The sequence below is a fragment of the Ziziphus jujuba genome, chromosome 1 (assembly GCF_031755915.1).
Source record: "Ziziphus jujuba cultivar Dongzao chromosome 1, ASM3175591v1".
Taxonomy (NCBI): Eukaryota; Viridiplantae; Streptophyta; class Magnoliopsida; order Rosales; family Rhamnaceae; genus Ziziphus; species Ziziphus jujuba.
Window position 1 is genome coordinate 33,473,244 of NC_083379.1, and position 10,135 is coordinate 33,483,378.

At 36.8% G+C, this 10,135-nt stretch overlaps 3 protein-coding genes and 1 non-coding gene across 4 annotated transcripts; 2 read left to right on the forward strand and 2 right to left on the reverse strand.

The window, feature by feature from the left end:
* The first annotated feature begins 120 nt into the window (after positions 1-120).
* Positions 121-193, forward strand: TRNAR-UCU (transfer RNA arginine (anticodon UCU)). Its single transcript has one exon. It is a non-coding gene; the product is annotated as a tRNA-Arg (tRNA).
* Positions 194-300: 107 nt separating this feature from the next.
* On the reverse strand, positions 301-2,936 carry LOC107434826 (protein BUNDLE SHEATH DEFECTIVE 2, chloroplastic). The gene is made up of 5 exons (XM_016046318.4): positions 2,704-2,936; positions 2,521-2,618; positions 1,843-1,906; positions 989-1,085; positions 301-608 (listed from the first exon to the last, which is right to left on the reverse strand). The coding sequence occupies exons 1-5, from the start codon at positions 2,759-2,761 to the stop codon at positions 530-532; spliced, it is 396 nt and encodes a 131-aa protein (XP_015901804.2). The 5' UTR covers positions 2,762-2,936; the 3' UTR covers positions 301-529.
* Positions 2,937-3,054: 118 nt separating this feature from the next.
* LOC107434817 (uncharacterized) lies at positions 3,055-5,782 on the forward strand. Its single transcript, XM_048477594.2, has 8 exons — positions 3,055-3,211; positions 3,534-3,661; positions 3,950-4,022; positions 4,363-4,445; positions 4,707-4,745; positions 5,003-5,073; positions 5,153-5,267; positions 5,564-5,782. The coding sequence occupies exons 1-8, from the start codon at positions 3,166-3,168 to the stop codon at positions 5,630-5,632; spliced, it is 624 nt and encodes a 207-aa protein (XP_048333551.2). The 5' UTR covers positions 3,055-3,165; the 3' UTR covers positions 5,633-5,782.
* Positions 5,783-5,906: 124 nt separating this feature from the next.
* LOC107434822 (uncharacterized) lies at positions 5,907-8,116 on the reverse strand. The gene is made up of 2 exons (XM_048477580.2): positions 7,323-8,116; positions 5,907-6,578 (listed from the first exon to the last, which is right to left on the reverse strand). Exons 1-2 carry the CDS (start codon positions 7,932-7,934, stop codon positions 6,216-6,218), a joined length of 975 nt encoding a protein of 324 aa, XP_048333537.1. The 5' UTR covers positions 7,935-8,116; the 3' UTR covers positions 5,907-6,215.
* Between the last annotated feature and the right edge of the window lie 2,019 nt (positions 8,117-10,135).

Consider the following 10,135-nt stretch of genomic DNA (forward strand, 5'->3'; position numbering starts at 1 on the left):
AAAAATGGAATAATTTTCGCCCTGCTAAACAAGTTTACATTTTCTTGATGAAGAATGAATTATATTTTTGTCTAACATGGTACACTTCTATAAATAATAAAGACGAATCGAACGTCCAAAGCGCCTGTAGCTCAGTGGATAGAGCGTCTGTTTCCTAAGCAGAAAGTCGTAGGTTCGACCCCTACCTGGCGCGTTATACAGTTTTTTATTTATTCATTTTCTCACATTAACCCAAAAATACACCGGATGAATTTTGAACTTTTTGCATATTTTACCCAAAGCATTAGAACCTTTTGCAAATAACAAAGAACATAAATAAATATACCGAAGCTAATTCACTCTTTCAGTAACATAATTAGCAAAAATCATAATGGCACTTGGATGTCCTGGCTTTGATATTTGAAGATTACAACGCATCACTATGTAAATAAAATGATTCCATTTACAACTCTCTTTTTAGATGTCACAGTCTTCTAATTATAGTTGTAAACGTTTGGAAATTCTGCAAGATCCCATTTCATGCTAGCTTTCAATCATCGAATGAGCTCATGAACCCACCGATAAACCCAGCTCCATTACAGCTACCACACAAAATCTCCCTTTTACCCCTGCAACGATATATACATTATATGAGCAGCGGAAACAACCATAAGCTCTAAAGTGAAACTAGCAATAAGAATCCAACATCAGATCATAAGCTCGGACAGGATAACACATGTATACAATGCAAGAAAGGCACTTGTTATTATGTGACTATTTGTCCCAAAACAGACAGGAGTCTAAAGAAATTTGAGACCTATGTCTGAAAAATTATAAAATGTTGCATTACTATATTTAAATTGGATTGATGAAGCATGGTACTTCCGAGACCTATGTCTGAACAAGTATAAAAATGATGATGATAGAATTAAATTCATTCAAAATATTTGTTCAGTCCAACAGAAAGATGTATAGAGAAGGGGAAAAAAACAGTTCAATAAGGATATACCTGCAAAGCCAACATAATCCACCAGCTTTAAATTGTCCATTAAAGTGGTCTACAGAATTAACTCCACTGCCTTCGCATTGGGAACACAATTTAGCACCTGATAGTTGAACAAAAAGTTACGAACCTTTCTCTGCAAGCTGAAATTTTAAGCTAGGAATCTAACAAAGAAAAATACTTTCCTTTCATGCACTTAAATATGATGCTTTACAATATTCTGCTGATACTAATAAAGACCTTATATATATATATATATATATATTTTGGGGATAAAATGAAAGTAGCAAAGACTGGTTATACACGCATAAAACATTCCAACAGATCATTGATGAATCAAATAAGAAACTTTAATAAAAAATTTGTATGACCAAAAGGCTTAAACAGAAGGTTTATGATTCAAATAATTGATCTGCCTACTAATAGGATCTCAACATCAAGACATTTCTAATTTGTAGTTACATGAAACAACTTAGTACTAATAATATAAGAATCTTAGTAGGAAGGACCCAAACCCAACTAACTTGTTTCTTACCTAAGGCTGAGAGGCTATTCTCAAATATATTCTGTGCCTTCCCATTATAAGGAATGCCTTAATTAGAACTCTATCTAGGAGCTTTGGAGGCCAGATCACTTTTAGGTAGAGAAAAGTAAACAGGGGAAATATCAATTCATGAATGTGTTGATGTTGCATTCAATTCAATATTCAGCAAAAATGTTATATAGCATACCATCTTATTTGCATGACACATGATGACTAGATGTCAAAAACATTTAAGCCATCCATCAGAGCAAGACAACACAATGGACACATAAAAAGCAGACTAAAAACTAGCCGTTACGACCAGCAATCCACTAACCATTTCCGTCGCACTCAGCACAAACAATGCTATTCGGTTTGGTGGCTTGATTACTATTTGCAGCCTGTAAAACAAAACCAAAGTGTATTTCAAGAAAAAACTATGGTTAAAAAGCAAACACCACGAATCTTCTTCTTTATATGATTATTCTGCATTTGTGTTATGAACCAGCACTTTTTATTTCACGTCCTCAAGTTCATCAAATGATCACTTCTCTTTTACCTTAACCTTGTAGCAAGTTTTACAAGAACCAGATCACTCTTTACTATTGCAACTTTCATTCAATCAACCAAATCAAATTGTCCCACAAATTGACAATATTTCGCAGATAAATCCATTTTTCGTTCTTCTTTCCTTGCACCATCATCTGTCCTAATAAAATTCAATGCCCAAAAGGTTGTTACTTTATTATTACTTGGTATCCTCAGCCACACCAAACCACATATATCCACGGCTTAATTTCCCAGTTTCAGAAAGAAAATTAATAATTTTCATAACCCACTACGATAACAGTATTTTAGTCTCCTACAATGCATTGGCGAAACAAGTTAACAGAGGCGCTCAATCCTGCCATAAGATGGTCCAAGTAATGGGTCTTGTTGGGTACAACTTACGAATTGGAAACAGATATTATCTGTCAACAAATTGAGCAAACGGGGTTCGGCTAAAATCACTCACCTTAACCTCTAAAGACTGAAATTTTGAAGGTTTTGAGGGTGGAATCACTTCATTTGTCCTAAGAACCTTCCCAGGAACCGAATTTCCAATAAAAACACCTGTGAATTCAATCAATATTTTCAATGAAAATAAATCCAAATTAAAATACAATCATAGGAATCATCAGAGACAGAGAGACATTACCTGGTTTGTTTGAGGGCTTATAGGAACAGACAGATACCAAAGAGAGAGAACTTGCCATTAAAAAGAAAATGCAAAATTTTAGTTCTTTTTTCTCTTAAAAAGTGAAAAAGTTGTCAAATTTAGAAATTTTGGTGAAGAGCTCAGCTTAGAGTGGAGAGAGAGTGTTTGTGTTTTCCAAGCGTTGGTGGTAACCAGTACAAGTAGAATAGGATAAGGTGTTTTCCGGCACTTGGTCCCCGAAGACCATCAATCGATCTCCACATTGTTACCTAAATACCCTTAATAGTTGGATACCACTTCTCCAACAGAGCAAGGGTATTGATGTAAATTCAATCTTTTGTCTCAAAAAGGATTTTTTTTTTTTTTTTTTTTAAGAAGGAAATTATTTCCTCTTGCAACTTCCAAAAAAAGTTGCATAGTGTAATTTTCATTAAAGAAGAAAAAGAAAAACAAACTGAAAAAATGGCGAGCACTCTCCTGTCAGCTCCTTGTTTTCTCTCTTCGCAAAGTAAGTTTGGTACCTTCACTTTGGTTTTGCTTCCATGTATAAATTCATGGGCATGTGTGCCTTTTACAGTCTCAAATGTCTTTTGAGGTATTACCGAAGATAATAGTATCTCTCCGTTTGTAAATTTGGGTTGTCTCTCTCTGTTAATGTAATTAACATCTATTGGCTTCATTTTTGTTAACTTACTTAGATTATGATTTTTTATGTGTAATTATCGTAGTCTAGTGAAAAGACCGTTGGGTACTGAATTTTAGGCTGCATTTTTTACTTAACAGCTTGTGAAGTATTTATTAAGAACTTATTACAAGATTATTTCCAACAGATAGGGAAGTGAGTGGACTTGCAAGGAATTTCAGAAGCTCGTTCTCTGGCAAACTGATGCATTCTCAATGTATTCTAAGAAGAAATTTTAGTGGAAGCCATGGCAGCTATCCTGTGGTGGCCTCAGTGGTTTAATGCTTCACCCTACTAAAGTTATATTTGTTGTCTTTGATTTTGGTGCATCATATATATAAATACATATATATTTAGCATATTTTGCAATAACGATAGTTTTGCATTACTGAGTTAAAATATTAATATCATATCATCAATTGTAGACAAATTGTCACAACAAATTGAATTCTGAAAACTGCTCTAATTGGTTATGCTAAATAACTTGAAAACTCTTTGCTCGATTTCTAGATATTAGTATATTCTATCTGTTTCATTCTTGATGTTACTTTCCATGTTTGACAGGTGGGAAGGAAGGTCAAGAGCAGGGAGACTGTGGTTCCAGACCCAGATTACCGAATTCCGGTTGTCCTACTAGGTGGGGGATTAGTGTTCCCTCTCAATTATGCATACTTATACTAAATTTAAATCTTTGATTGTCTATTTTCCTCCATTTAATCAGCTTAGTTTTTGATTCTTCATTTCTAAATTAGGCAATTTTGAGCAGGATTCACCGATTTATTGCACCACTTATATCTATCTTCATTTTTTCACAAGATAAACATTGTTTCATCGAACCCCTTAAATAAACTTCAAAACTAGTAATCAGACTTTTTGAAAGCCAAGAGTGATAATTTCCTTTAAACTACCCTTTCCTGTAAATAGGTTTTTATTGTATCATATACACCTTTTATGATATCAAGTATTAATTGAAACAGGTCTAGCTGGTGGGTTAGCTTATTCAAATAATCTATTACCAGCTGCACCTGTGGGTCTCCTCGGATTACTTTTATTGTTTCAGGTAACAATATGAAAAATCAATTATAAAAAGGTTTTAGCAAACAGGATTTCCCATATTGTAAGAGATTGTGTTCGTTGTAGAAAAAATTATGATTCCTGGCTTGCCTCTGGCAAGGTGATGATGATAAATTTTGAAAGTCATTCTTGCAGAAGATGTTAATGCTTAGTAGGTCAAACAGTTTTTACTTCTATCATGTAGTATACTGGTGCATTAATTGCTTCCTCATTGTTTGTTAACCTCTTTTTTCTCAAATTCATCCAGACTACTAGAGTGAGATTTGTCTTTGATGAAGAGGCCCTGGTTTGTTCCTCAACCTTTACAGAATGTCTTGTTTCCTTTTTTTAGTATTTTGAAATACAGTGATATTTTGCATATATACAAAATGTAAAACTTTTTGTGGAATCATTTTTCTGCATAACTTCCTTGTGCATTAAACTTCATAATGTCATCCACTGTATTTTGCGCACTTTCTTTGCAAGTCTGGTTGCCTTTTCACGATATATATATATATATATATATATGTATACAACCTGTATTTGCAACATGTGTGGCTTTAGGAGGTAAAAGTAGGGGAGGAGCTTCAAGATTCGGGTGAAAATGTATTTGTGGGTGGAAAAAACCGTTGGAAGTAAGTAACTATGCTAGTAGCTATTTGTTTTAGCCTTCAACCGAAGGCAAGTCAATTCACCATTTTGATCGATCTACAGATATTCGACGTTTGTGAATTGGGAGCTTTGGTGGCCAAATTTCCCTATCCTGGTATATTTCAAAGAGACACAAACTAAGCCTGAAGGGCAAGTGCACTTCTTTCCAGTAATATTTGTAAGTACCAAAGTATAAATCCATTTCCTCTCATGTAAAGTTCAAGGGATTGACTACAGAATCTCGCTAGCTACTAAAGGTTTACAGGGGTTAATTTTGCTTATGAGCTCTCTGGCATTTTCTTGACCAGCCCGTTGTTTTGTTTGTTTTGTCCTTTTTTTATTTTTATTTTTATTTTTTTATTTTTTTTTTGTGGGGGGTGACGTGTGAGTTTTGGGGTTGGATTTACTTTCTATTATGAGTTTTATGTTTAGATATTCCAGAACATTTTTACTAATTTATGCCGCAATAAGCAGAATGGGAAGCAGCTCTATGATGTAATGGTGGAGAGAGCTGGCCCTTCAAAAAATAGTGGACCAAAGTAATCCTGAAGGCTTTGACATTGTTGTTTCAACTCCACGTCTCATAATATATATACTATACACCTTCAAGGTTTTCGTTTATTACAATCGGATATGCTTGGGTTTATATTTTTATAACTTCATAAAAGTAATAATATTATATTCGATAGTTAATGTATATATATATATATATATATTTATCACAGCAAGGCTATAATTATGAATTTCCTAGTTGGATCCGCATTCTGCTTGACATTGTAGGACAATTGATTTATATTTACCCAGAAAGACCAGAACAAATTTCAACTGTACGCACATCGACCAGTATATAACCGTGAATAGAAGTTAGAAGATACCGCTTGTTTAAAAATGATCTACAACTAAACCACTATGCAGCTGAGGATCTCAACGGTTTACAAATTGGTTTAAAACACTACAATGCAATCCCTAACATTACAATGGCACCCAGCTCAGTATGACTAATCCGCTCTCATTGAATAAAACATAAAAATCAAAGAATAATTTGTATGAGTGTTTAGAGAAAGTATGCCATGGTATGTTTCTGATTAGTGGAAATTTAACAAAAAACCAAAAAAGAGGATATATTTCAACCCTTTTTGGTGCAGTGTGCATCTGTACCATGCTGGGTGCAATGGTTATATCCCAAAGTATGCAAGAAATCTCGAATCTCTTTTGCGCTGCTATTGCTGGCTTGTAATAACCGCTCATCTTCCTCATAAATAATATATGGGGCTTCACTTCCCTTTCTTGACAGTAACTTGGATGCTCCTTTAAGAACATGGTATTCCCAACCCTGAACATCAATTTTCAGCAGCAGCACAGGCTCTGTTTCTGGGATTAACTCGTCGAGGGGAACAGACCTGACTTGAACCGCTATTTCTTCATTCGATTTGAAAGCTAGTTTTGCACCAGTGGCTGATACAGCACTGTTGTCAAGCCGACCAACCAACTGAAAAAATAATTGGCAGTAGCCGCACAAGAGGAAACAATTATAGCAAGCATTTTAATATTCATGAGCTTTGCATACATAAGAATAAAGTGGACATTAAAATTTGATATGAACATGAGGTTGAATCTAAAGAACCACACTAACTTGAATGTGAATGTGCTAATTGAACTGGCTTTCAATTCCTGCTGCATCATAAGAAATTTTATTGATCACTATGCGCATTGACCCTCTTGACAGATGCCAATCATGTTTTATACTTCAGTGGAAACCCATGGCAATGAATCAAAACCATCTTTGACGTTTTAGTATCAGTGTGCGTGGGCAAATATTGGATTACTGAGCAACCCAGAGCTTTTTTAATGGCTACCAAACTTAAATCCATAACCACAGACATATCCTAGCTTTCCATCAAAGAGACCCCCTCAGTCTTAAGCAGCTAGAAATTTGCTCTACGGCTGGGTAAGACTTCAATTAATAACATATCTAAATTCCATGATTCATTATAAGCACCAAATAGACCCACCATCTAAAAATAGCACATAATTAATTTTATATTACATCAATCCAAACGAAAATTTATTTCGAATTAAATCTTCATATAGGAGATCCAATCCAATATATCATCCATCATCTTATTGTTAACATATAAAGGAAATAATAACTTCAAAACAGCTAAAATAATTCAGAACACCAAAAAAAAAAAAAAAAAAAGCTAAAGGAACGAAGATTGGATAAGGAAATTACCTTGTGGAAGGTAATGTTGCCAAGGCGATCCGACGTGGCTGCTTCGAAGACAGTGACCAAATCGCCAACCCGGTTCAAGTAAATCCCATCACAAATCCGCTGCAGATTCTCAAAAACGGGTTCGAAAGCCACAACCCGAAAACCCATCACGGCGGCGGCGAAGCTCGCCATACCCACATTAGCACCCACATCTACCACAAACCCATCTCTGCCTTCGGCTTTGAACCGCTCGAGCAGCTCCTGAATCGTCTCTGAGATGTCCGGCTTCCGAAAGAGCTTGCCTTTCAGCATCCTCGCTATGTTCTTGTGGGGCTTATCCGGAAGGTTCCCCAAATCGGCGAGCGAGTAGAGAAATGGGTAGCGCAGGCCTTCGACGAGGTTGGCGATTACGGGGTGGGACTGAGGGCATTTCAAGCAATCGAAAGGTTGTATTATAGTACGGAAAGGGAAGTGGGTTGTGACAGCGAATGTGGAGTTAGGGTTAGGGTAGGGTTTTGAGGATGTGGAGAAGAGGAAGAAGATTAGGAGAATGATAGTGGCTGAGAAGAGCATGAAAAGTGTTAAGGGCGATATCAGTTTCGTGCCCTTGTCTCTTTTCCAGGCATTTGCCATGGAAAGAAGAAAAAAAAAAAATGGAAAATTGATATAAGAAAAAATTGAAGTTTTTTTTTTTTCGATTTTCCGGCAAAATCTGAGATTTTCCGGGAAAATTAGGAGTGGATCTCTCTAGCTGTTTATCTCCAACATTTTTTTTTTTTTGTTGGAGGGTAAGCTAAGATCCAAGCTGTGATGAAGTGAGTTGATGAGTGCAGGGAAGGTTTTTCTAGTTTCAACCGTTTGTATTGCATGATTCTTTTGCAGCCAATCAATACGTGCCACGGCGTTAGGCCTGGGATATCGATGCCATTTTAACTATTTTTTTGGTGTTATAAAGTCATTTTGTCTCACTAGAAATTTTTGCAGCACCAAATTAATTTTATTTTTTATATTTTCTTTATTTTTTGGGGTTCCTTTGTTTGTATCTAGTATTCTGGCATTGAGCGGATTCATTATCTCACTTTAATGTTTGGAATTACAATATTTGAAATTATAAAAACACACACACACACACACACAAAAATAAAAATAAAAATGAATAGTTCATTTATTAAAGATGAAGCAACATTTAAAGGCATCTAACCAAATGACATTATTTTAACCAAATTAAAAATAATAATAATAATAATAATAGATGCCTTCTTTCTTTTTCTTTCTTCTCCACCCCCTCTCCTTCTTTGGGTTATGAAGTTGGATCTCCTTTTATATGAAATGCATTTTGCTCCAAAATTCTTCTTTTATCATATCATTTAATGAACAATTTGATACATCTAACATTATTAATATTTTTCTTTTTGTTTTTTAACATTAAAAAAAAAAAAATCTTGAACCATAGAATTATACTTTGTGATGTATAGTAGGCCTTGCCATTGTCATTTGTCACCATTATGATACAAATTTCCAAGCTTTTATTGACAATTCAGATTCTTATAGGACATTAGGTGTGCATTTGGTACCTGAAATTTATGTTGATCCTTTCTTTTTTTATTTTTGTTTTGTAAAATTCTTGTCTTTTTCTTAATAACTTTAGGTAATGTAATTATTATTATTATTAAAATTCAATTTAACATATTAAAGATAATGCACCCAAAAATGGTTGGTTTAACTGGCATTTTTTTTTCCCCCAAATAACGGTGCTCCTTTTTATTTTTTCTATGCCCTGGTTAGTTGGAACTTGGAAGTATAGTGTCAGGCCCTTAGCCCCTCGACTTGGCCTAGGCATGGTTGGCCTTGCACCATGCCAAGGCAAGGGTGGTTGTGCCTATGATGGGCACAACCTTGGCAAGTAAGGCACGGTGATGGTACTGTGTTAGTGCACAGCAAGGCATGGCATGGGTTGGTGCCCAGCGTGCCTTAGTGAATAGCATGCTGGCCGAGTGTTGGCATGGAGTGGTGCCAAGGCGTGGCGTGGCCCACGCACACAGCAAAGGCTGATATGCATATGCGCGTGTGCAGTGATCGTGCAGCGGTGTGTAGCCTCGGGCAGGTGCGCGGAGCACGTCGGGTGCGCACGCAGAGACGAGCGCCAGGCGCACGGGCAGTGCCTGACGCAGATGTGCAGCACATGTTGGGCGCGCACGCGGGCGTGGGTGGCAGGCGCACGGGCAGCGCCTGGCACATGTTGGCGTTGCTTGGGCACAAGTTATGGCTGCGTGGCGTGCATGCAGGCAGGTTGTGGAGCAGTTGTGTCTGTGTGTCTTGGCTGACATGGATGAGCGGTTTCCAGCAGTTGTGTGCGGTTAGAACTGCTGGGTGCTTTGGTGGCATTCATCCAAGGATGTTGTAGGTCCTGTACCAAGATGTGGCACATGGTGGCATGAGACAACATGTCATAAGCAGTTGAGGGAGGCAACTGCAAGGCCAGGTGGCTTAGTTTGGTTCATCCAGCATACCCAAGGCAGTTAGGGTTGTTAACTGCAATTTTGGTGTTTGTATTGCTGGAGCCATGCTTGAGACACTAAGAGAATGGTGTGGTGATCCTTGCATGGTTCTTGGCCGGTTTTCCTTGTTCTTATTGAGTAAAAGAAAAGGTTGGGGGTGACCCCGTAATATTGTGTGTACTTTGTGATTACTACTGCCTAGTGATTGCCTTGAGATTTTTGTGTGTGTGTGAGAACCTCAATCGTGAGTGAGAATTCGAGTAGGCTGACTAAGGAAGAGATCCTTAGGCCGCACAGTGGTTGAAAAATTTGATATTGGATTTTAGCCCTGTGACA

Coding starts and splice junctions, on each gene's coding strand:
- LOC107434826 (XM_016046318.4), bottom strand. CDS start 2,761: ATGGCAAGTTCTCTCTCTTTGGTATCTGTCTGTTCCTATAAGCCCTCA. Junction 1,907..2,520: donor TTCAGTCTTTAGAGGTTAAG/GTGAGTGATTTT, acceptor TTTGTTTTACAG/GCTGCAAATAGTAATCAAGC. Junction 609..988: donor GGATTATGTTGGCTTTGCAG/GTATATCCTTAT, acceptor ATATCGTTGCAG/GGGTAAAAGGGAGATTTTGT.
- LOC107434817 (XM_048477594.2), top strand. CDS start 3,166: ATGGCGAGCACTCTCCTGTCAGCTCCTTGTTTTCTCTCTTCGCAAA. Junction 4,023..4,362: donor AATTCCGGTTGTCCTACTAG/GTGGGGGATTAG, acceptor TAATTGAAACAG/GTCTAGCTGGTGGGTTAGCT. Junction 5,268..5,563: donor ACTTCTTTCCAGTAATATTT/GTAAGTACCAAA, acceptor CGCAATAAGCAG/AATGGGAAGCAGCTCTATGA.
- LOC107434822 (XM_048477580.2), bottom strand. CDS start 7,934: ATGGCAAATGCCTGGAAAAGAGACAAGGGCACGAAACTGATATCGCCC. Junction 6,579..7,322: donor GCAACATTACCTTCCACAAG/GTAATTTCCTTA, acceptor TTATTTTTTCAG/TTGGTTGGTCGGCTTGACAA.